At 39.3% G+C, this 25,874-nt stretch overlaps 2 protein-coding genes across 3 annotated transcripts in view; one reads left to right on the top strand and one right to left on the bottom strand.

Moving 5' to 3' along the window:
* Positions 1-22,066, bottom strand: part of USH1C (USH1 protein network component harmonin) — a 52,058-nt gene extending 29,992 nt beyond the window's left edge. Inside the window, exons 1-13 of one of the 2 annotated variants that reach the window (XM_075163089.1) lie at positions 21,952-22,066; positions 17,947-18,014; positions 15,807-15,950; positions 15,168-15,306; positions 6,835-6,943; positions 6,708-6,732; positions 5,909-5,966; positions 5,055-5,158; positions 3,718-3,802; positions 3,242-3,301; positions 2,903-2,959; positions 907-1,049; positions 237-302 (exon numbers count right to left, since the gene is read on the bottom strand). In XM_075163089.1, coding sequence (XP_075019190.1) covers positions 237-302; positions 907-1,049; positions 2,903-2,959; positions 3,242-3,301; positions 3,718-3,802; positions 5,055-5,158; positions 5,909-5,966; positions 6,708-6,732; positions 6,835-6,943; positions 15,168-15,306; positions 15,807-15,950; positions 17,947-18,014; positions 21,952-21,987 — 1,094 coding nt within the window. In that variant the 5' untranslated portion in view covers positions 21,988-22,066. The remainder of the gene's footprint in view (positions 1-236; positions 303-906; positions 1,050-2,902; positions 2,960-3,241; positions 3,302-3,717; positions 3,803-5,054; positions 5,159-5,908; positions 5,967-6,707; positions 6,733-6,834; positions 6,944-15,167; positions 15,307-15,806; positions 15,951-17,946; positions 18,015-21,951) is intronic. The other variant, XM_075163090.1, reaches the window with a different exon arrangement.
* A 3,340-nt stretch (positions 22,067-25,406) lies between these two features.
* Positions 25,407-25,874, top strand: part of OTOG (otogelin) — a 104,333-nt gene continuing 103,865 nt past the window's right edge. The window contains exons 1-3 of the mRNA XM_075163088.1: positions 25,407-25,458; positions 25,551-25,611; positions 25,742-25,796. Coding sequence (XP_075019189.1) covers positions 25,407-25,458; positions 25,551-25,611; positions 25,742-25,796 — 168 coding nt within the window. The remainder of the gene's footprint in view (positions 25,459-25,550; positions 25,612-25,741; positions 25,797-25,874) is intronic.

The following is a 25,874-nucleotide window of genomic DNA, read 5'->3' as shown; positions in this document are numbered from 1 at the left end:
AATTTCACACTGAATTTATTATCACCATAACCCTCATGTTTTCCAGATGCTGATTTTCAGTTTCCTATTCTGTAACGGTGGTGTACGTACTCATATGCATTGGATCCTACATTTAGCTAAATGAAAATATATACAATTTTATTAGAAAAGCATATACAGAATGTTTTCAGCCAGACCTGATATATTATAAGGACCCTTTTTCAGGCAGCATATTGCCTATGTAGGTTTTTACTTACTGCTCTATTTCTCGGCGATATCTCTCTTCTTCCTCTGCAGCCTTCTGGGAAATCTCCAGTTTTCTTCTATAATAAGAGGAATTAGGACACAATGATAGAAAGAGTATTTTCTGAGTAAGAACTTGCACAAAGTGTGTCAGCATATAGTTACTAAAAAATATAGACACTAAATACATACGCATTGGGGAAAAGGCTCCTTTTTAAAAGTCATCTTTAAGATACCAATAGTTCAATATACTTTCATAGGAACCCTGAGGACATTCATGACCATCTGGTTAATAAGGGCATATCATCTATTTAATTCTGTAAGTCTCCTTCTGAGAGAGTTCCACAGTGTATTATTGTAAGAGTATAAAATTTGTAACTGTCCTGCCAAAAAAAACAAGGATGAGGGAATGGCATCAGAAAATAACTAATATCACACTGAATCATAGGGGTATGACAGTTGGGGAACGAAGTGACCCTTCTACTCAAGATGTGTTTGAACGATATCAGCTTTGAAAACCCAGAACATCAAGAGCACCACAGGGTAAGGATTTATGAACAGAAACTCTGCAACAGCAAAATTAAATTAATCTAAGTTGGGAATCTTCTCACAGTTGTTCCTATCTTCCATGCCCTTTCCAAATCCAAGCTAAATTTTTCAGACTGTCCTATGCAAAGTCCTTACAATCTCTCTTTCTCTTGCTGCTCTTTGATGATTTTATTAGTCTCCAGCGCAAGTCGCTTCTGATGCATTAACTCCTGGCGTTCTTGCTCACGGAGACGTGCTTCTCTCTGCCTTTCTTCTTCAGTCATGAACAGCTCCTTTCCCTGCAATCAGAACACCACCCAAATCAGTTGTGAAAGTCTCATGAATGTAATTCTTCTAGGAAATAATTCAAAACCAATTACGTACTAGCACATCTGCTATTTCCTCACATTACTTTTTCTGAGGAATGCTTTCTTAAAGACCTTGAAAGATGTGACCACTTCATTCCAAAGAGCTACTCCAGTTTCATTCTCAAAGTTATGATGTGCTCAGAAGAGGCATGCAACTACTAAAGTCAGCAACAACAGTGCAGGGGTCATGCCAAAGACATGCTCAGCGTGTCACCCAGAAAAAACTCCGTATTATGCTTTATTGAAATCTAACTGAGCAATGCAATGCTAGATACAGCACATTGAATGAATCCCAACGTGGAAGACAACTACACAGTTACCGTGTTTTAATGCTCTTGTGCCTGGCTACTGTGGAAAGGTACCATCATTCAGGCAACCCAAATACAGGGAACGTACATTGCCAAAAGGTTGTATAGTTGATGTGTTTCAGTTGGTTTTGTTCCTGTTTCATTTGCTTTATAGTTAAGATACCAGCACTACTTTCTATTCAAGAAAGATATTTCCATGGTGCTATCTGTGGAACACTTTGATAACGTTTATCTAATTTTCATTACTGAAATTAAAATCCCATGTTAATTAGGAAGGCAGAATTTTTCACGTCTCTAAGGCTCAAAGTAGACAGCTTGAACAAAAACAGGCAGTGAAGAATGCCTTTGCACCACAGTTTTCGCTGACCGAAAAACAGGAGTAGAGAAACTGTTTCCTTTTGCAATCTCTTCTTCAGTACAAAGACGTGTACTGAGGAAAGGAAAGACATGCAAGGTAGGGTGGAGCAGAAGAGTTCCATAGCAAAAATTCACCATCTTAAGGATGCAATCCTAGTGGTACATGCTGGAGTAGGTCCTGTCTTTTCTAACAGTTGGTAACATATCTGGGAGTTGAAACTAAGTCCTTAGGATTTTGAGTTCCTGGAGCTTAATCAACTAGTCTGGAGCATTTGTTTAAACAATGTCTACAATGCCTTTGGACACCTGCATCTTTTGTTACTTTAAAAGTAGTTTAGTTAAACCATGAATTCCTTAATATAGCTACACAGTATACAGGAGCCCTTAGGAAATAGCTTAAATGATTTATTAAATCTTGTTTTCCCTATTTAATTCAGTTGCAAGGCAATTAGAAAATACCATCTTTGATTAGCCTATGGAACTTGAGTATCGTCTTGTATATAACTATACATTTTACTACATGAAGGATTAAAGCAGTAAAAACATTAAAACATTTATTGAAGGCCACACTGAAGTCAGTGGAAAGATTTAATTAGTTTCAGCTGGTTTTAGATTAGGCCCCAAAGGCATATAGTTCTGTTGTACAAAACAGTGGAAATGGAAAATTGAACAATTTTCAATGTGTTGATACACTAAAGAGATCAGATAAAGAGTTACACAAGGAATTAATTTGGAATAAGACATCAGCTATTCACGAGGAACAATTAATTCACTCTAGTCCAATCCAATTCACCTTTCACGTGTCAGCAGAAGCAGCTATCTATTAGAACAGAAGCTCTCAAAAATGAGAAACCATTACAAGAAAGTTAATTTCATTCCTTGTCAAGGGAACGGTTTTGCACTGGCCCACAGTCATGAAACTGTTTTATTTGAGAATCCTGTGGATAGCTATCAATAAAATAATCAAAAGCCACTCAACACTGCCCTGGTTTGACAGAATTTAGTGGTATAGACATTATAACGAAACACAGCTTTATTTCTTATCTATTTATTTTTACCATTTATTTGCCTGCATAGTAGTTTTCACAAATGTTCTGCTTTTATAAATATACTACTTACAGCACCTGCTACCACAGAGATAGTCAAAGTACGACTACTTTTGAGCACTCTGACAGCCTGCAAATTAAAACAAAACAAAAATCAGTCTGAATTAAGTGATAAAAGACCTGTATATACAGGATGAAAGATGCTGGTTGTCAAGGCTGGAATTTCCAGAAGACCCACTGGAACTAAACAGGGTGGTAGGTATTCAAATCTCCAAACTCCCATGTTCAATACACAACCTTTTTGGTTAAGTAGCCTGATATCAAAACATATTTTTTGCAGTCAGGAAAATCAGACAGATGCTTAATAAGCTGACAACTACGTATTCGGGGAATTAGGAAGACTTGAACTTACCTCTTTATGATCCACATTAGAAAAGTCCACTCCGTTTACTTCAACAATCTGATCACCAACCTAAAGGAGTTAATCCAAATTTTAGTACAGCTGCTAAATTAGTACATATATTAAATGAAAACAGAAAAAGATACACTAACATTCCTAATACAATAATCATGGATACTGGCAGAGTACCAGGGGAACAGAGCAGAAACTGGGCAGGCCTGTACATCCTCCCATATTAGCATTTCCTATTGCCAACTGTTGAGACCAAATACTGAGCTCGATGAACTACTGGTCTGACCCAGGAGGGCACTTCTCATGTTCTTAATATTTAGGAAATTTGCTTCCTTTGAAAGGTAACTACAGAGTATTTCTTTCCCATGGAAAAAAAAACCACAGCTAGGGACTTTACAGTGATCCAGAATCCTTGAAGTAGTAAATACCAAACAAGATTTCCTTATGGTACCTACCTTGGAAGGTGGCATACTTACCTCTAAGCCCACCTCTGCTGAAAGAGAACCCGGCTTAACATTGCTGATAAAAATGCCTGGTTTTTGTGTTGGACCACTGGAAATACTGGTATAATATAAAAACCAAACATTTATAGGATAATATTTATAGAATAATACAGTGTAATACAGTGAGAAGTCTTAGTTGTTTTCTCATAATTTTTTTCTGATTAAAGAATGTTTTTGTGATATTAGCCTACTCTGAAACAAACACCAAAATTTGCCAGTACACACACAGTGGTTTATCATCCTACTTTTCTACCCTTTACACCACAAAACTGTGATTTAAGAAAAAGCTAAAAGAAAAATATTCAAGCTTCTGGATTTTTCTTTCAATGTTGAAACTAACATAGTATACTGACCTACACTGTCTAAGGGACTGGGACACTAATGACATTGGAAAGCAAGCATGTAACACAATGAAGAATTACTAATTGCTTGCACTTTTACTCACTGAACTGTGGTCTACTATATGTATAATACAATGTTATTTGTTTATTAGAAGCAAGAAGGATGTGTCAATCAGGGGCCAACATCTAGCCTGGAAACTTTAAGCTGCAGACTAAGCTGGGCCCAAACACAGCAATGATTTTTGTAGCTATATATCCAGCAGGTGATGTTGAACCACCCCTCCAGGTTTGTAAATAATTTTTTTAAAAAAAGCTTTAGGTCTTCCAAATAATATGAAAGAAAACTTATGCTTTAGAAAATATTCTGTGCAGTTCAATCTTGGTAACTTCAACTATATATTCCTAAACATATAAGAAATCCTACAATATCCCTTCTACCCCAAAATCTCCATAACTACTGCAAGGACATGAGTCTGAGAAGCATCTGTTCATATTTCTAAAATTCTTGCAAACTCAACATTACTTTTAGGAACTGGATATAGCCGTATGATGGCTTCTCAGTCCTGAAAAGGGTCACAGAAAGCAGACGTAAGTTCAGGGAGTGAACCTGACAGTGGACAGTGCTGGAACTTGCTCCAGCACAGAGCAGCATTTAAAAGTATTTTAAAATGTAAAAGCATTTGAAAGATCCATTTCCACGACAACTTGTATTATGTCACTTTCATCCTCCTCTTATTTTTAAATTTAAAAGATTTTTTTTGGTTTTAAGTCAGAACTTGTAGCACAGGTATTTATACTTTGTCTAATAATACATAATGTGTGCCACAGATACCCTCCTGTTCCAGTTTGCCTTCCTGATCTAGCATGGATCTCTATTTTCCTGATATCATATCAATGAAGGATGGAAATAACTGCCTTGGATGTCCCACTTAACAAACCAGTGACATTAAATAAGAAACATGTACCCACCTGCATCCCATGCCTTTTGTACCAATCAAGCTAATGAAGACTTTCTTCTCTTTATTGTCTCTCCCTCCAGAAGAAGCAAGACCAGCAACACTGCCCTTTCCTTCCTGTAGGGGGATTAAAAATGCTGCAGATGTTACTCTGTGTTGAACTCGTATCAAGGCTACTATAAAACTTCATGAAGCCAGGATCAAACCCTGCCAACATCAAGATAAGATTCCTCCAAGGTCCTACTGGAGATGAATGTGAGGTACAATCATATCAGTGGAGCTGCATGGCTGAGGTGAAACATTGAACTTATCTTTCTATTTGGAGAAGATTGTTTAAACAGTCAAACTTTGTCTTCAGAGAAGGGTGAAGGAAAATCAGAGGAAAGTGATATGGCAAAATAATTATTTAGATGTTCCCTGACAAAAGAGCTGGAAAAATACATGATAGTGCTCACTATTTAACTAAGTCTTTCTTCCTGAAAGCAGAAGAACAGTAATTGTGGTCTCTCTTTTCAATGCTGCAACTCACAGAAGTCACTTGCATTCGTACCTGTAATTTCTCCACTAACATAGGCCAAGTAATCTGTTAAAGATTTATACAGTAGAACTGTAGCCTGGTAAGTTAATAAGCTCAAGCAAAATAAAGTACCAATTAATGAGTAAAAGATATTTCATTTGTATCCTGCCCTTTCCTTATCTAATGATTCACTTCATATCACAAAAGATGTTTCTCTCAGAACACCTGTAACAAGATACTACATCATAGAAATATTTACAGTAACTTCTGTGATAAGGTCAGAGGAGAAAGTGTTTCAGAACCATTACAGATTTCCCAGAAGACATCTTAATAAAATATTGATCGCTTACCCCAGTGTCTGCCACAAACTGGTCCACATATTGCCATTTAAGGGGTTCATCTGCTGAACTGGAAGGAAAAAGTAATTTAAAATAATGGGGAAAAAATAAATGTGAATGTATTCAAGAAGCTACTTTGGAACGTGGCCTCCTATTTTGCATCCGCAAGTTCCTTCGGGTACCATTCACAAAACCTGGTTTATTTTCCAGCAATTTAAATAGAACATCAAGCAAGCATATAATTATTTAGGCTAGTAAAGCTGGTCAAATATAAAATTGAGAAAAACCTCTTCAAGTGAAACAATTTTGGGAAACTCTAAGAAAGACTGTGAAAATAACCAGAACGACTTGAGCATATTATATAAATGTCTATGCAAAGACACATTTCCCATCGCTAACATTTCTCAAACATTCCACTTAAAGTTTCAACTTTTCAACAAAAATTGGAAGGGGACAATAATTTGAAATTTTTCTTGCTTCTCTGAAGCAATCCTCAAATGTTACATACATAGAGAAACAGTGGAGCTCTCCGTTAAGCTAGGTGAATTGATAATGAAATGTCCAGATAATATCCACAAATAATGAGGGAATAGAAATTGGTTCAATTAAGTAGGCAACTGGCGTAAAAAGTCGGATTCTTCAAACAAGACATTTGCCTGTTTATCACAAAGGATGTGATATTTTAATCAGCTACAGAGATGCCCATTCACACATTTTCAAATATACAGAATAAAGACAGAAGTTCTTTGGATATTGAAGAGGCTATGTAAAAATGAATAATCTAACTTGTTTTCAAACTAAATATCATTACCTTTTGACAGGTATCATGCCAATATCTGAAAAAGAAAAATAATCTGTTAAGTAACACTTTCTATAGATCACTAGCAATCTATTAACATCAATCTTTAGTGATACTGGTGATTTTTTATATTACTTACGTCTCACTTTTATGGACACTATTTTCTTTGTACGAATGAGGTTTATGACTTCTTCATGTGTGCACGATGAAATGGAATATCCATTTATACGAACTATCTCATCTCCAACCTCAAAAATGAAAGGGAGAAGAAAAACTAGATTGTGAATTAATGTTAAAGTTTTTAAGCAATGATGCAATCTGGCAATCATTTTGATGCAAAGGTTTGATAATGTTAAATCCTGAAAAGTTTTTGAATTTCAGGTAGTGTCCAGATCAGATTTACCTGTATTTGTTTGAACTTAATATTTAACACCAAAAGGGCAGATTAATGGCCAAATAACAATTTTATAAATATTATCTAGTGGAAAGCATAAAAATGAGTCTCTACACATCAGAGTTGTACTTCACAGATTACCTTAAATACAAGTGTCCGTATTTCAATTCAAATAATTTTGGAGTGATTTTCTTCCTTTATACTTCAGCAGTTTACGTTTGCTTTTACCATAAGTTCTCCGAGATACCTTCTTAACTGTTTTGATCAATAGGAAACTAAACTTGGTCTTATTCAGAACAATGCATTATTTTAATGGAATTTACCTCCATTTCAGGTGCAACATCTGATTAATTACAACAGTCATGTACTAGCATAATAAATGCTTATTCTGGGGTGCAATAGCTTAAGTCATCTTGGATCACCTACATTAGTTACAAAATTGCATGCTACTTGTGTTTTCAAGTGTTTCACAGCAGCAACCCGTCATACACTATAGTTGACAACATGATACCACCACCCTACTGTGGCCCCAAGGCGGTGGCATTCCCCCTGCTGTATGACATGAAAAAAGTGAGAAAACTTGAGACAGAAACATAGAAGGAAGCTCCCACCAGATAGAAGGCAAGTCAATCACTTATTCCCAAGCTTACTCAGCCCTCCATGTGTATGCAATATATATATTTGGGCTCCATGGGTGACAGGGAGCATAGTAAGCTACAGAACAGACCAAGAACATGCACTCTCAATAGCAGAGACAAAACTAGTGTTTATCCCTGAGGCAAACTTAGATGAAGATAATTTGACTGAAAGAAGCAGTAATTTGCACTCTGTCCTCCACCCTAAAGGATTGGCTCTGGGTCTCCATACAGATACGGTCCCTCTTTGATTATCTTCCAAACCTATCTGCCTTTTGTGTCACAAATTGGGTTCACAACGGACTGAAAAGCAACTGGAATTTTCCACGCAGGTTTCACCTATTGTGCAGGAAAAGATGTCTGGGGTTTTACTAATAGGAAAAAAAACCCCACAAACAAAAAAAAACCCCCCCCACAAAAAAAACCCCAGGTATTCCAGAGAAAAAAAATAATACTAGATAACTAAGTGTATACTAGTGTAAAAGATAACCCTCATTACCAGTGTGTACTACCTGCCTCAAAACAGTTCAATATTGTTCTGAACAAATCATGGAAAAATATATCACAAAACTCTCATGAAGGAATGAGAGCAGAAATACAAAACCAACTGAACTATCCTCCAGCATCTTTATATTAGTATACTGCACCAAAAAGAAGTAACATATCTGGAAGCAAAAGACTGTAGAAACAAATTTACGTGATGCATTCAATTTATCTCCAAGACTCATTGGCTAATCCTAAAACAGGCCAGCTTTACACAGAAACTACGTATGTCCCGGTATATAAATTAAGTACAAAGACCATTCTCTAGCACTGAAGACAATTCCTCCAAAGCAGGGTGGCTCCATGTAATCTGCTCTCTAGGAATCACCCTTGGCACATGTTATCACCTGAACTGCATAGGAATTGATCGAGAGTGCTCGCTGGCATAGACCAAAGGCCACACTGGGGACCACACTAACATTTATCAGCAATCAAATGGCAGCACCCCAAGAATATTCCCTGGCAGTGTTCACTGGTGTAGAATAGACAGGGTGCCATGAGCTTTCAGCCACTTCTATAAAATTTCACATCTTACTTATCAGAATACACAAAAGAACTAATAGAACTAATGTTTATTTGGTGATAAAATGATGGTACATAATTGGAAAACTTTTATTTCAGAAGGCTTCCCTTCCTCTAATCAAAATCTAAAATTGATATGATATGACAACTAGACTAGAAATTTTCAAGTTTCTGTGAACTCTGCCTAATGATCCCCTTAGCTAGGTAGGCTGAGAAGGAATCAGTGATGGAGACACTGCCCACTTCATTTAAGATTGTATCTTATTAGCTGCTCAAGATAACACGGAAAAAAAGCCAGGCCCTGGCTAGAGCATCATAAGCAAAGACTTTTACCTGATGTGAATCATGATATGTCTGTGTGAAAACTAGTGCATACTCTCTTCCATTAGGCAATGCAAATCAATCCTCTGCACAGTAGGATATACAAATGATGACCAGCAAATGGCTTTAACAACAAATCATCAACAGTAACTCTTATACCTCTGTACTTTGATCTCCACACGAACAAAGCTTTGACTTTAGGTTTGGAAAAGGTCCTTATACTACCAATTAAGAGCACAATATTTACAGTCTTAGTGAACACCTTTATTGACTGAAAAGTTTAGGGAACATCATAACATGTTTGGTGAAAGTTAGTAATATAAAGACTCTGGCTATAGTCGTTCTGATATGGGGGAACTTCCCTTTCATCCACTTGCTTTGGGACTGCCAGTGCACCAGCCCCTGGTACCAAGATCAGTTGTGAACACACTTTCAACTGCTGCTGCAGAAGATCAAAAGAGTTAGTGCTTCCAGAATGCAGGGGGCACAGGAGACTCACCAGGAGCCGAAAGGGATGAGAAGATTCATTCAGCCCTAACCACTAAGGTGGTGCAAAAAAAAGCCATTGTGCAAAAACCACTACCTGCTTACAGAATTAAAGACTTCATTGTAATATTCACAACAGTATTACAATGAATATTGTAATCTTTAACGCATTTGTTAAGACTGTGCAAGCAACTGCCACCTTAGATAACTCTGTGACCCAAATTTTTTTTTTTAATATAACAGGGTTGTTTTTTTTTTTTCTTTTGAGCCAGATACTTCTAGTCTCCCCCATAGAAACTTTCCAACTTTACTGTCACCGGAAGGATAGAAGGCAACGCCACCAGTCTTGGTCAGACTGAGCAAGTGATCTACTGTGGCCATACAGACTAAATCATACAGTGTATCCACTGTTTTCTCCATCACACAAGTTTGATGGGAGTATCTGTGCCTGAAAAAAAGTGAAGAAGCCACAGTCTAGTTCACCGAGGACTAACTTCCTTGTACCTTGCTGACAGTTTTAGGGAAAAAATGGGCACAGCTGGAGACTCCTCCTCTGGCACTGCACAGTTTAGCACCAAAAGCCTAAATCTGCATCACCACATTTATGTGAGAGAAGGGAGTGGAACTGGAATTAGGAATTCCTCAATATGGCCTATGTCTTAGAGACTGTCACATGAACACACACTGGGACAGGTCTACCCTTGAATGACAGGACATTGGGCACGCCATCACCTTTTGCCTTTTTTCATATGTAATGAGTTTTACCGAATCTTCCTGCTGTAATCTGTTCAGCTAAAAAAAGAACAAAACCAAAAAAACAACAAAACAACAAACCACCCACTTATCTTTTTCACTTCTTTCACAATTTTTTCCACTTCTTCTGGGAAGTGCCATATGCTCTGCAATAGTACACAAAACATTAACAACATGTCTGCTGTACCAGCATAGCTCATGTAGTGCAGTTTCCACTGAACTTAAAAGATTTTTATCTAACACAACACAGCATGAGAAGACTACAAAAGCAAAGAAAATGCAGTATGTGACTGTCCTGCAGGAGAGAATACATTCGCAGAGGCAGAACATGACCGTGGTCCCCAGCCCCTAACCAGTGGGACTGCTGCTCCACCTGCTGGGCATCCAAAAATCTCAGCCAGGACAATGGCCTATGTGCAATTTGCAGCACTCCTATGAGCTTGACCGTTTTCATTTAAGTCAGATTTTTAATATGATCTTTAATAAGAGCAGAAATAGGTCAGTACTGAAGGCTTTTGAACATACAATCTGTGGTAAAAATGCAGAATCAGACAAGGAAAAAGCACATGGGGTCTGCAGTTTAGTGTCACACCCCTGATAGCTCTCGTTATGAAAGAACACTCACTTAACTAACTTGTTCCAAATGTTCAAAACCACATCCATCCACCTGCTCACCCATCCATCCATCCACCCACTCATCCATCCCACAGGCCTGGCAGCCATGCCATTGCACTCCTCTTTCCCCTGCTAAATTCTATGCTAGTTCCCCACCCCAAAACCAAGAATTTAGTCTAGAGCTGTTCCATTGTCCTCGATGCTTCAGGAAATCCATTGAAAATAGTGCATTTTTAGGACTGAGATTAGCACTGGCAGTGTGACTGTACTGCCAAGAAGCAAAATGGCTCAGAGATAAGTCAGACTTGTGGCACTGTGCATAAAGACTCAATATCCTCTACAAACCATGAAGACTCTCAGCCTATTTAGGATTCTGCTGGTTATTCTAGGAAATGGTAGAAAAGGGAGTGACCTCTGCTTTTCAAAGGAAGGTTGAGTTCCTCAACAGTAAAATGCTCAAAAAGCTTCCTCCATTCCCGTCTCTGGCCTCTCGCTGGATTACTCACTTGCAAAAATACCAGAAGTTTGTGTATAACTATTTAACCTCAAGTATGCAATGTTGACCTCATTTGATCTATCTAGACTTTTCTGTTGATCTCGCATATTTATTGTTGGTGGGGTTTTTTCATTTGTTTTTAGTTCAAGATCCCTCCTTTACTCTCATCTTCTGCATCATGCAGGCTATAACAGACCGTGCAGCCTGAATTTGCACAAACCCAGCTTTTTAAAAGGGTAACCTAACCTACTGTTATTAATTGCAATGCCATAACACACAGAAGCATCCCAGTTTTAGAACTGCAAATGGCAGTGCCATTTGTGAGCCTCCATATAGCTTCTGTATCAGCAGAACTAGAGTTGCTCTGATGTCATCAATCACTAAGCGAGTCATACCTGTTAGTATTATATCATCTCCCTAAGAGGTATACACTTGCAGAATTACAAATGCAGCCAAGAGGATATTTTATTTTTTCCTCCCATATCAGAATGAGCTTTCCCCATATAGATATTTTTAATATGTCTCTTTGCTAAGCATCAGAAATGAAACAAAAAGACAGTCTAGTACTCTCCACTCAACCTCATGACATTTCTGTTACGGACTGACAATGTATGACTGATGGTGCTTTAGAAATACCACAGTCTAGGCTGAACTACAGGAGACATTGGCGTGTAACAAACTGCTTCTCTTTAGGACACTTGAACAGCTTTTCCTGCAAAAAAATGTCCATACACTTGAGTAATTAACAGTTGTTTTCATATATTTTGTTACTTTTGTAGTGGTATCACTGTATACCAACCTTCTGAATCAGAAGCAGTAGAGATCAAAGTCTGCAGGATTGAGCAGAGTAGAACAGTAACAATTATTTTGTTATTATATATGACTGTTTCCCGTTTCCCTATCAAACAGGGAGATGACGGACTTTCAAAAGAGAAGCTGCAAATCTAACTTTTCCCAAGTAAAATGCCTACTATTTGTAACTTTTAACATAAGAAATATAATATTTAGTGCTTCCAGGGAATTGAAGGGTTTTTACATAATAACATCACTGTTTCAAATTTCTCGTTTTGTATACTTCTTCCACTTCCATCACTCATACCAATCTCCATCTCTTTGTATTCAGCAGAATCCCCACAGACATAAGTATCAGAAAGCAGAGGAAAAAAAAAAAAAGATTAAGTACATTTCTTCATGAAAGAACAAAACACTTGCCTTTCAGAGAAACTGTAGTTAAAAAAGGGTCAAAACTATAAACGCCTCACTGAGCCTTCATGATTATTCAGTCACTTTAATGTAACTTGGAAACTATTTCAAGGAGAAATCATGCAAAATAAATTTGAATTTTTTAAAAAAGCAGCAGGACGTAAAAGTGATGGTATAATAGAAGATCATTATACCTTTCTCAGACAGCATTTTTGGGATACAAAATGTGTAGAGATTTAGTTAAATAAAGCAGGTGGGTGAAATTTCAGAAGCAGTTGGCTTTACTGTGAGACAGCAATTTAGAACAATGGGCTGCCTGTCAGCTCTTGTTATTCAGTGGGGTTCAGAAAGTGCCTACTGCCATCTATTATGCAGGCACTTTAGGCTGAGCTTGAACACCACATATCAAAAAACGCAAGTCAGACAGTTACGTGAGCTGTGAAGCGCCATCTGTTCATATTAATACATACAATCTAAAAAATTCATAGTCAGTCTCAAGCATATTTCCCCCTTACTGTCCCTACTTTGTCTGCCAAACTCTAAGCACATTCTGAGTTGCAGTACAATTTGTATAAGCCAGCCCAAAGATCCTTTACAATCCCATTCACCATCTTGTAGTACAATGGCCTCAGTCACAGAAAGCCAGTAGGGCCTTTTGCATACTGAGAAAAAACGAAAATTGACATCCTTACAGTAGCACAAGTGAGCATAACTCCTTATCCATCGATTGTGTCAAAACATTAGTCTGAAACAAGCAGAGAAGCAAAGCTGCAACACAGCATTAAGATGAATGTACTAGCATGACAGTTTAAGACAGTGACTATTAAGTCCTTTATTGCTTAGCATCATTAATGCCTTCCAGTATTTTCCAGATGTTTTCAAAAGCCATATAAGTGACTGGTCTTTGTCTTTTTCTCAGTCTTCTAGCAGTGGAGGAAGGATGCAGCTGGAATCTCTCTACTGAGCTGATCACAATCCAGGAACAACTCTATTGTCTAGACCTCCCATTCTCACTGTGTAATGTAGTGCACAAGGTACACAAGCTTTTGTAGTACAAACTCTGGGAAGGTGCATCAATGCCCTTTTCTGGAGTTACGCACTGGCAAATGCTTACAAGGGGCTACCGACACATCCAGCACAGTGTGTGTTGTGTTCTATGCCACCCTCTCAATTCTAACTAAATACAGAATTTGTGGGGGTGTATTCCATGAATTTGTAGTTTTGTTCTAAGAAGGAGCTTCTCAAAGCATCCAGGGGGCCGGTCACGTGCCTGTCCAGAGCAGGCTGCCAGAAGATGGAACTAATTCAATGGTGATTCTGAATTAGTGAATGGGATATATAGGTATGAATGCACAAACAAAAGGGCACGTGCATGTATGCAAACAGAGAGAGGAACACTTATTTAAATTTTAGAAAGCTCTGAACATGAATTAGACAAACACAGTACCCTAACTTTGCCTTGTAGACAGAGGCTTTTTTTTTTTAATCTAGAGAGTTGTGGGGTTACACTGAAGCATATCTACAAAATACATTAGTTTAATTAAACACTGTAATGAATCATGCCAGTCTAATACATTTTGGACTAGTATTAAATATAATTCTTAAACATTAATACTTCCAGCAACTATTCACACTCAACAAATTGAAGTTAGCCAGGCATATCAGCCTTTCTACTCAGAAACACAGACCTTTAATACACTCTTATCAGCTTTGAAAGCATAGAAAGATGCAGACATTTGCCACAGCAACTGTGCACTTCTCTCTTCACTAAGACATATATGAGCAAGAAATGACACACTCAAAAAAATCAAACACCCAAAACTTCATTAATGCGGATTGCATAAATACTGATATAGAAAAAATGTGTTTCTATACATAATTATTTGTGCCAATCTAAAATTTAATAACTGAAAGTGCAATTCTATGCAGTACAAAGGATACTGGAAATGGTTAAAAACAGGTTCCTTCTTTTATGTACTTCCATTGCATAAACCAAAACCCCCACAATTTATACATGACGTTCAAATAAACACTTCATGACACAAATTATATCAGTGCAAGATGGAATTAACATTTTTAGTATTTATATGCTCTGTTCTACATTTAATCAGAATTTGGCAACTTAAAATGCTCTTCCACAGTCTAGTTAGAGATCTTTCTTTCCATCTGCTTACATTTAACTGTTGCCACTCATGAAGTATAAACACTCCAGAAAGCCCTTTTATCTTCAAAAATTATCATATCCCAAATATGAAGAAAAGGTTTACATATCATTAAAACTGGTGAAAAGAAAAGAACAACTTTAATAATGTGATTCACCATTGGTATAATGGTATTTACTATGACATTGACTTACATATTTTATGAATTTCATTACAAGAGACGAAGAGCATGTTAGCAATAGCTATTTCTAGATATTAAAGAACAATTCTTATTGCCTGCTTCCCTAACATTGTAGCAAAAGGCTTTTTGCAGCGCAGCAGCCATGAATATAATTTTCTCACCTGAAGTCCAACATTGTCTGCCTGTCCTCCTTTAACTAACTGGGAGATGAAGAGGCCACAGCTAAATTCCACTCCACCTCTCACACTTATTCCAAGTCCTTCAGGATGCAAACGATCCAATCTCACCTCTTTCAGCTTTCTGCAAAAATGGAAGATTCTTGACTGTTCAGCTGCATAGCACTTCGTGGCAATAACGTTTCATATGAAAGTTACACATTATTTTTCTCCTATAACATTTAGGCATGAAAAAAAGCAAGTTGACTGAAGTTTGGATGGATGTGTGTTAGCTAAAGCCATCAGATATTTTTCATAAGAAAAGACACCTGCAATCACTGAAGCTGTCTGCTTCTAGAGGGTTAGAGCTTTAAGAATTTTTTTATTATTAAATTCAGGAAAAATGAGAAAAGATTGTTTCAACTGGAAAGCATTGTTTTTGACTCCTATGTCCTGCTAGATTAAACTACTTGGCAAACAATTTCAGGTAGCTCAAAATTGTACTTCTAGCAAATATAGCAAAAGTAAAAAAATTATGCCCAGCTCAACACAGGTGACCCATATTTTACTCGGATTTTATCTGAAAGCTCAGTCAGTATTTCCTGCTTGTATTTAAGTTAGCTGCATTGTTCTGCATTCTCTTACCGTGATCTTTTGGGTGTAAGCTGATCATATTCCACCTGGTGTTTTAATGGGATAAGTGGGCGGATAGCATCAAATAGAGGCAATCTGCTTGGTTCATTAATCACGAGTTTTAGGTCTCCCACAAGCACTGGGAGATTCATAGATCTACAAAAACACAGTGAGAAAACAGGCACGGGTAATCAACACACCAACACAAAGCATTATTTAATAACTTGGTGTACACATGGCTTTAAAATTTGCATGTCCCTTCAACCTACTAAAAAAGTTATTTATGTAGATATTAGTTTAACCAAAGTAAAATAGCCTCTAAGAAAGCAAGCCTTCTCTAAGCAAAGAGGAATAACAACTACATTCAAAATAAAATGAAAATCTCGTATATATTGCCTTTATCTCTTAAGGTCACACACATCACTTTTATAGACGACATCTTTAGTTTCATTCTCAGAGTCCCCAAAAGATTTATGGAACCGTTTGGAAATAACTTTCCAGATCAGATATACCTGCCTACTAGATTTTTGTTTCCTTATTAGTTAGCAATCCTTCTAAGTGGATCTAGGCTACAAGCTCCTTCCTCTCCTGAACTTAGAGGACTGACAAATTGTTTTGATTCAGGGGAAAGAAAAAAAAAAAAGATACTCAGTAGCTACAGCAAAGACTTGGTTTAAGTTTTACAATTTTTTTTCAAATCAAAACTGAAGGGCCGTCAACCAATAAACAAAATCCACAGAAGTTAACCCGCTGTGAACATCTGTTTTATGAGAGCTATGCAAAGTAGTCTCCTTGATATTGTCAGCACTGAGATAGTTATAGGTTTAGAAAATGTACTTTGTTGCCCAGCTGCAAAAGTGGAGTAACAGCTCCCTAAGATTCAGTAGAGCTATTCCTACACAACATCCAGTTAAACTTAGTCTATACTATTTGCTGTTCCTTCTCTTTTAATTTACATTTCCTTGCATACAATATTTCGGAGGCATATGCACTGAAAATACAGATCAGGAATGCATATTACATGGGATTAGAGGTCAAATACTTTTGGAAATGCTATTCACAGTGAAGCAGACATTAAATGTTAACACCAACAGCAATTGCACATATTTTTGCCCTGGAATACTTCATAACGTATTCAAAAAAAGTGATGCATCATCAACATATGTTCACAGAGATACTGGAAATCTTGCTCAAGTCACTGCAATCTTGGAAATTGAAGAAAAGTTACCATATGCATTGTTAATTTTGTAACTGCAAGAAGATTTTAAATAATTAAGAGCTACTGAATCAACTGGCTTTCCAAACAACAGGCTTTATGAATGCAGAAGCAATTAGACAGACCTGAGTGAAACTGAATCAGATATGCAGCTGAATACACCCATAACTATAGCTCAGTGCAAACATCAGATGGAAACATCTACATTTCACTCAGCTGAGACGCTATTAAGATATGAATGGAAACAATGTCTATCAGAGGCACTTGTCTATGATGAGTGGAAAATACATTCTCATCTTCTTTGAAAAACAATGGATCAGACGCTGATCTCATTTGCAATGATATAGGTCCTAAGCAACTGTGGTTTAAATCAGTTCAGCAAAAGGATTGGTAATAGGCCTATCACCTTACCATTTTTTTCCCATTATGTTATAATAAGCCAGAGTTGTTAAACATGCCAAACAGATACCCAGATTAAATTTTTTCTGCTTTCAGATAAAAGAGTTGCAAATTTTTATCTGAACAGTTAGCAAAAAATCTTTGAAAAGCAAACTCAATGAAAACCTCTGTTGCAAATAAATAACCATTATTTGGAAATATTAATGAATTTGATTAATGCTCTCTTCCTGTTTCCTAAGAACAGTTTTATCATCCAAGTGCTTTTTTTTACCCCCCAATATGAATCCACTAAATTCTTTTACAAAATTGCCAAGTCATAAAGCCGAAGTAACTTTATGGGTGATTACAGACACGCTCCTTCCTTGTCTGCAGGCTACACTGTAAAAGTATAGGACTTCATTAAACAGAAGAAAAACTATTCTTCAACTGCTTTTCCAGTAGCATACAGAAGGACCACGTAAAATCTTGAATATTCACTCCTTACATTTAAGAACATTAGTAAAATTCTACACAAACATATATAAAGCTAGATCTTACTGGTGGTACATTCGCAGCACATCATAAAGGTAATCCTTCTCCGCTTCATTGTCAATGAGTAGATTAACCTGAAAACCCAAGAACATTGTAAAATCTCTGACTAAATAGCCACAAAGGTTGAACATAGAAGGCTTTCACAAATTCTTAAGCTATAGAGCAAAGATTTCAATAGGGAAAGACTTTTTTTTTTTTTTTTTTTTAAAAGATAAACACATTTTATCAATAGAGTATTACCTCATAATGTGAAACTCATAACAAGACTTTTTAAAATTAGTATTACAACAATTGGACAAGGCGTAAATACTGATTACTCTGTATGCTAGATTTCCCCTCAGCAGTAGTATTACTACAATACTATCATATTTGCCTTACCTGATAATCACTGTACTGTTGAATAAATGTTTTCAGAAACCTTTTTGGCCATTCATTAATATAGCACATGATGTCACAGATAAAGCCACCACACTGAGATGATTATAATCTATATTCTGTCATCCAAACCACTGATTTCAGGATCTTACTTCTAACATTATGCAAACTGCTACACTTCTGTTCCTCTTTGCTCCAGCTCTTAACTGATAGAGCTTGCTAGTCATTCTTTCATCCCCCACTAATAGTACCTTTACTTAAACCAGTGTCATATTACTATGCCTGCTCTTGGATAATTACAGTAAAATAAAGCAAAAAACCCCCCCAAGAATTCTCATATGAGGAGTTCAATTTATATTCAGTGACAGCAAGATCCCCAGTGATATTACTTGCAGTGAGAGGTCACACCACATTAGTTTTACATTTGGACAAGCTTAATGTTTAGGAAAACAATTTACATCTGACCTAAAGGCTAGTATTACTGTGACATGAAGTCTGAGGACCAATTTGCATATTTAAAGAAAAGCCCTTTCTTTCTAGGTTTGCAATGGTTTGCATTATATTCTAAACTAAATACATGCTTCATATTCCCTTTGTCCCTTTTGGCTCTCTAAAGCCAGCAAGACTCCACATACAGGTGGTTTTCTATTACTTGTCTCCTCTGGAGAAAGACACTTTCAAAATAGCTAAAGGCCAAAAAGCTACACGCAGGACAAGACTGCTTGACAGTAATACTAGCAAGTAAACCAATTTATTCACAGTGAATTTCAAAACACAGAAGAAAAAGTCTGCCTTAAAAGGAAATAAAATGGTTGCACTCAAAACTGACTGGTTCACCAATACTGTATACAGACTCAAGGCAAGGTGACACATGTAAAACTAAGTCCAACACCCATTTTTCCCTTCCCCATCAGGAAAAATACAACATATAAATCAGCTTTGGTTCTGGTATACAGAACTCAATCCCTAGTGCTAGCTAAGGGACTGTATGAGCGGTGTCTCATGAAGAACATTAAATGTTTAAGCACATCAACCCTACACAGCAACCCTACACAGCAAAGAGCAAAACCATCATTACCTCTTCTGATCAGAAAAGCAACCAGTAAAAACATTACATTTTTCTTCTGATACGCTAGCTGATGGACACATCCCCACTCTCTCTCAGGAACTGGAGCACCATATCTAAAGCCTGCCATTTCTTCTCACACAACATTCAGTTTTCCTGTTTGATTCCTGCACTTCTCACCCTGCACCAGCAACTTCCTCATCCTCTGACAAAAACAAACATCCAAGTGACTTCTTATATATTCAGAACACTCAGCAGGGTTAATCTTCCTGAGCCATCTCTCTAATTAGGTCATTCTTCTCCTGTTGCCTTCTATTATCACTTCATTGTAGTCACCTGCATTTCTTACCATTTTCTTAATTCATTAACACCTTGGGACAGAGTCTTACTGTAGACATACACTTTACCTAGGCTCATCAACAGCTTCTAAGAGATGACTCCAATTTCATAAATTCTAAAAGATCATGCCCCTGCATGTTCAAAAAAAAAAAAAATCACTGGTGACATGGTGTAACTTGGATCAGATAAGTATTTTAGTATCTCTCTATTTCTCGAGAAAATAACTGTAGAGATATGGGATAGATGATTTCACAGCTTTTAAACGAAGAATATTAAAAAAACCATCTGGACAGAGTCCTTGCCCTAGATGGCTATGCTTGAGCAGAAGGGTTGGAGCAGATGACCTCTAAAGATTGCTTCCAACCTCAACCTTTCTGTGATTATTTAGGGGTATCTTCATAGTAGTTGTATAATTTACAATCCTAGAACACAAATAGAGAGTTGCTTATGCTCTATGTCTCACTATATAAATTGCACTGTTTTTCACAGAAATTAAGGAGTCATCACAAAAACTGCACCTACACACAAAAGAAAAATAAAATCTGGCAACAGGTCTATATAAATTTATCCAGTAGAATATTAGTTGTAGGGGAAAAAAGCACTTTTTGGTGTGGAAAAAGTTCAGATTACAGTAATGCACTACTGTAGCACTAGTCCAATCTGTCAGCTTTCAAAGAATAATATATAAAGTTCTAATTCAGATACACAGCCTTTGAAAAACTATTGAGGGAAATGGAAGAACTGGCCAATATATTTGCATATATTATATATTTTGCATTGCTGCTTGATTGATAGGGAGAACTGATTAAAATTACTAAGAAAAAAAATAATACGAAAGTGGCAAATCATTGAGGAAACTCAGATCCTCTGGCTGAGCATTTTCACTACTTTGACACAGAAAAAGTAAGTATCCAAGACATTAAAATTGCCACAGAGGCCACTAGAAGCAGGACAGTACGAAATAATTTAAAGAAATGACCTGTTTCAGTATCCTCTAACTCAGATAAAGTTTTCAGATCCTACTTATTTGCACCAACAAACGCTGACAATAAGTCTTACGTTATCAGGGGTGGGACTAGAATGATTTATGAATTATAGCAGCAATGAAAGGGAAAAGGTTTAAAGTTCAAGATGGTAACCATCTGCCTAGGAACCAGTCTTTATAGATATGTTGCACAACCACTGTTGAGTTATACAGTAATAGCTAGCAAGGCAGAAATAACTGCTAGATGGCTATAGTCATCACTACAGAGTATCCAGGTCCTCAATGTTTTTGAACTCCAGTTTGTCACATAGGTGTTTATTTGCAGTCCCTCTACTTCATCCTAACAATTCTTTAATTAAGGGCTTTATTACCAGGTGATACTTCTATAAAACATAACATTACACTACTTGGAAGAAATTCCACTCCCTAGCTGACGAAAAACCAAACCAAACCAAAACCAACCACAACCTCCCCCACACCCCCCCCCCAAAACAGTACTGAAAACTTTAGTCTGAGACAGTCCTAAATGGCTATGCAAAAACATCTCTTAAATGCCTAAACCATTTTTCCTCTCCTTTCCTTAAACAGAGCTTTTTGAGCTTACTTTGCTCATACAATTTTCAACTCTGCTGAGCACTTATTTAACTGGGTAAATGACACACAAATGACGTGCCAGGCAGACTGGGTCGCTTCATGTATCAAGTGCATTTGCACATGACTGCACATGCACAATTGCACTCGTTAACGTTAAGGTGGAACTTAAGTCTTCTGAGCAGCGGCTGCAAACGGGAAGTGCCTGGGCCTGGACTTCAGCACCTGCACTTTTGCCTTCCCTGAAGTTGACCGCGTGCAACATTTTTTACATGATATTAAAATAAAATACATTGTATCAAGCCCTGAAAAAGCTCATGCATCGGGGAATGTTCTTCCTCTTTTCTCCCTCCCTTTTTAAGGGTTTTAAGCTTTACGACCACCCTCTCACAGGAGGCTGCCAGCCGCTTTTCCGCGCCATTGGCACGGCAGCGCCAAGTTCCCCGAGCTTCTCCCTTCCCCATCGCTCACAGGCAGCGTTCACCCGCGGGCATCACTGGCAGCACGCCCCAGGCCCCCCCGGCGCCAAGAGCCGTGCCCCAGCCCGGCGCTTCGCCTCCCTCCAGGCCGCGGGGGAGCACCTCTCCCTACAGCCTGTGCTCGCCCGGTGACGCGACCCCGGGTGTCCGTGGGCCCCGCGGCCCCGCTCTCTTACCTTGTGCCGGAACTCACGGGCGACCCGGCGCTCCATGGTGCGCGGGGTACGGGCGCTGCGCGGGTGCGGGGAGTGCGCGGGGTGCGGGCGCTGCGCGAGGCGGCTGCGCCGGCGAGGCCGCGCCCCGGGGGGGTGGGAGGCGCGCCCGTCGCTCTCGGCCGCCGCCGCCACCTACAGCATCCCCGGCCCTCGTCCGCCGCCGCCGCTCCCGTCTCGCTGCTTTAGCGGTACGAGCCGCCGGGTAGCGATAACCTCCCTGCGACCCCAGGCTGTGGTTGTTTAAGGCCAAAGCAAAAGAGAAAGAAAAAGTAAAAGATAAAGAAAAGCTCTCCCTCTCCCTCCCCTCCCCCCCCCGCCCCCCGCCCCCGCCCCCAATGTGTTACCTGGCCTTGCACGGACCGCCTTTTCGCTGGGCTGATTTTTACAACTGGTGCTTCTCAAACAGCAGAGAGCTCACACCCAAACTTCTCCTTTGTCCTTGTAGGTATGTATGTATGTCACTAGCTCTACTATTTCAGAAAAGCACAAATATGTGAAATTTAAAGCATGCTAACACCTGGAGGGGAAAAAAAGAATAATTTGCTTCAATAAGTTGCTCTACTGCAAATAATCCCAATTTTTTATTTTTAGGTAAGCAGGGTGAATCTGATGTATCACTGTCTAAGTCTGATTTCCACCAGCCTTTTCCACTAACAGAATATTGTTGCTTACAAATGTAGCCTCTGACATGCCTACTGTGAGTAACTGCACAAGAATCAACCTCAGAGTACCTGAAAAGGAGCCTATTTCAGACTAATCTCTTCTAGGTAATTTTGTCTTGGACTGGTTCTTCTCCCACTTTCCCTAATGTAGGGAATAATAAAGACTTCTGCAATCATGCTGGAAGCAGGTGGAGTTAGCTGCTAACCTGCTAACCTATGTCCCTTAGTCTCCTTGCAGAATCAGCTTTACCCACATAACTCCAGAGAGAATGGGGTTTACATAAGCACAGGTAGCATACCTGCTCCTTCTTCCAACAGAGTGAAAACTTGTATGAATACATATAAAGGCATGACAAAAAATTCCGTGCTGCAAAATACAAAGTGGAATCTGTTTTATTACTTCTGTGTGATAACCTTTGTAAGCTAACCAGCTCCTTTAGAAATTGCTCTTACCCCTTTCAGAAGATGGTTTTGCTGTATCGGAATATTTCAATGGTATGTACACCACCCATTTCTCATATCAAGTGTCAGGAATAAGAGAGGAATGCATTTTAAGCCTGTGTACAAACAAATACAAAAACTATTTTCAGAAAACAATTTTCTCTTAGAAGTGCAACTACTAGTACACAAATCATTTGTCTTCTACCTATCACACAATATTGAAAAGCTATTCTATCCAAGCATTAGGCATACAGCTATAGAATTTCTTCCCTGCATATGCAAAACAAAATTGTCTTATATTTGAAAAGAAAAGGAAGGAGATACATGAAATTTAAAGGACACATAAAATACCATGTATTTTTCCTTTAAATTTACATGTAGACTATAACAGTCATTGATATCTACCAATCACTTCTAGAAGACTTTACAGGAATGTATCTTTTACACGCTGAAAGTTATGTACATTTGAAAGAAAGTAACTTTTTTTTATCATATAGATAAATTTTTCAGGAGTCAGAAACTCCTCCATGTAGTAAAATATTGTGGAATTAACTTCATTTGGTGATGTGAAAACTGCTCTGAATCATCAGGTAAAGGACACACCACAGAAAGGATAACGAACTTGGTGGGCTGGTAGTCTGGCTCTGTTACATCAACTCCTGTGCTCTACTGTGCATAAATACAAAGCAAACAAACCCACAAAGCTATCCCATGCTCCAAAACTGGAAGTTTGATAATCAGAAAATTTATGAGATGGTTCTGAAGTTTCCATTACTTCAGATGCTAAAAGATGGTACAATTATGACTGTTTATTAGTTTTGGATAATTAAATCTTTCATAGCAAGAAATCAAACTGCATCTAAATCAGTTTTAAACTAGTTTCAGTTATTGTTTGCTACTTGTGGCATTAAGGGAAAATGAATAAAGCGGGCAGCCCATTTAATAGGCAAAGAAATACATTAAAATGTGTTGTGTTAACTGATTCCTGTTGCTTTTGATCTACTTTCTTTACTTCCATTAATGTAATCTGGATCAGAGAAAGTGCACCAAAGCCAAGTGCATGGTGCATTCGGAGTAGATGGGCTCTGCTATAGGCTGAGGCTAGCACGTAATTCTAAAAATTATTGGGAAAAGGCTGTGCTGAAGTTAAGAATATGTTTTCTGTCTCGCTTTCTTTTCTCTCATACACATTCTCCCTCCAACATTTACAGGAGAGAACAGAATTCTCAGTGAAAACATCACTAGTTTTCCATCATTTCATTAGAAATGAAACAATTGTTGCAGTAAGAAACACAATCCACAGGGACAAATTACAAAGGCAGAAAAGATCTTTTTAATGACTTACTGTTAACAGACTTCCCAAAGCAGTCAGAAAAGGCCCCTTTTCATCTGAGACAGTTTCTCACCTGGTACGGGCAGCTTCTAAAGCTTCTGTTATAAGATATGCAACCCTGAAGAACGATGGGGAGAGAGGCAACAGCAGATGGGAAAGGGAAAAGAACAGAAAAAAGGTAACAGCAATAGGCGGAGGGAAGAGAAAAGGGAAGAAAAATAATGGAAGGAAGGTAAAACGGACAGCAAATTTAATCACAAGAAAAAAAAAAAATGGAAAAAAGTCCACAAAGAGCTCCAAATTCAAGAGTGTGAATTTATAGTAAAAAAAAAGTTATAAGAAGCTACGGAAATAATCCATACACCTTAGCTGCATACTGCATTCAGTTCATGTCTTACTGATACCTTTCATTACGCAAGTTCTGACACCTGTTTCAGTGGGTCGGGGCCAATGCTCCGTGTTGAGCATCGACATTTGCTGCCTCTCAGCACAAGCGGGCAGCTCTCCGCAAGCTGGCAGTTTTCAGTCGTGCGACATTCCCAGGAGCAAAGGCAAAGCCCCGGGTTTGTTCGCGTTAGAGTGGGGCACAGCCCTACACCAGCCCACCGCGGAGGTTTCAGCTCCTGCTGAGAAGCCGTGGCACTAATCGTTTCCTAAACCCCAGAAGGACGGAAAAGTGGAAATAAACGTAAGGATCCAGGGAGGTCAGCGCCCGGCACGGGCAGTCAGGGAGAAGTGTTACTGGGGCCGGAGCCGCCCGGCTGCGGGGGCAGCAGCTGGCCGGGAGCTCCGCTGCAGGGCGACGGGCGGCGTCCCGGTGGGCGCTCGGGGAAGGGCCGGGGGCGGAGGGCGGGCAGGTGGCTGATAAACCCCTGGCCGCCCCGCCCGAAAGGGCGGGGTGAGCCCAGGGCGCAGGTAACGGCCGGCGCTGAGGGCCGCAGCTCCGCGGGAAACCACTGACCACCCGCTAGCCCGCCCGCATGGAGGCCCGGCTCCTCCTCGGGGCGCTGCTGTGCGCCTGGCTGCTGCCGGGTAAGCCTCCCGCCGGGTAGGGCGCAGGGACGGGACGAGAGGGAGGAGAGGGCAGTCCCCGCCGTCACTAACCTGCCGCCTTTGCCTTCCAGCCCTGTCTCCGTGGGGTGCCCGGGCGCAGGTCTCCTTCAGCAGGGACCTACCGCTCCCCAGGTAAGAGCCAGCCGGGGCATAGCGGGGCTCCTTCCTCGCCACCGTGGTGGGCGGGCGGCAGCCCTGAGGCGGGCCGGGCGGGGTGGGCTGCCTGGGCCGAGCGAACCCTGCCTTGTTCTCCTGCCCTCAGCCGAGATAGCGCCGCGGGACCTCGGAGAGGGGGCGGCCTCGCCGCGGCGACGCAGGTAGGGGGTGCGGGCCGGGCGTTGTGAGGGGCGGCGGGTGGGCACGGCGGGGCCGGGCGCTGGTGAGAGGGCTGCGGC

The sequence above is a fragment of the Calonectris borealis genome, chromosome 14 (genome assembly GCF_964195595.1).
Source record: "Calonectris borealis chromosome 14, bCalBor7.hap1.2, whole genome shotgun sequence".
Taxonomy (NCBI): domain Eukaryota; kingdom Metazoa; phylum Chordata; class Aves; order Procellariiformes; family Procellariidae; genus Calonectris; species Calonectris borealis.
The sequence above is the reverse complement of the archived record's forward strand: the minus strand, read 5'-3'. Positions and strand labels throughout refer to the sequence as shown.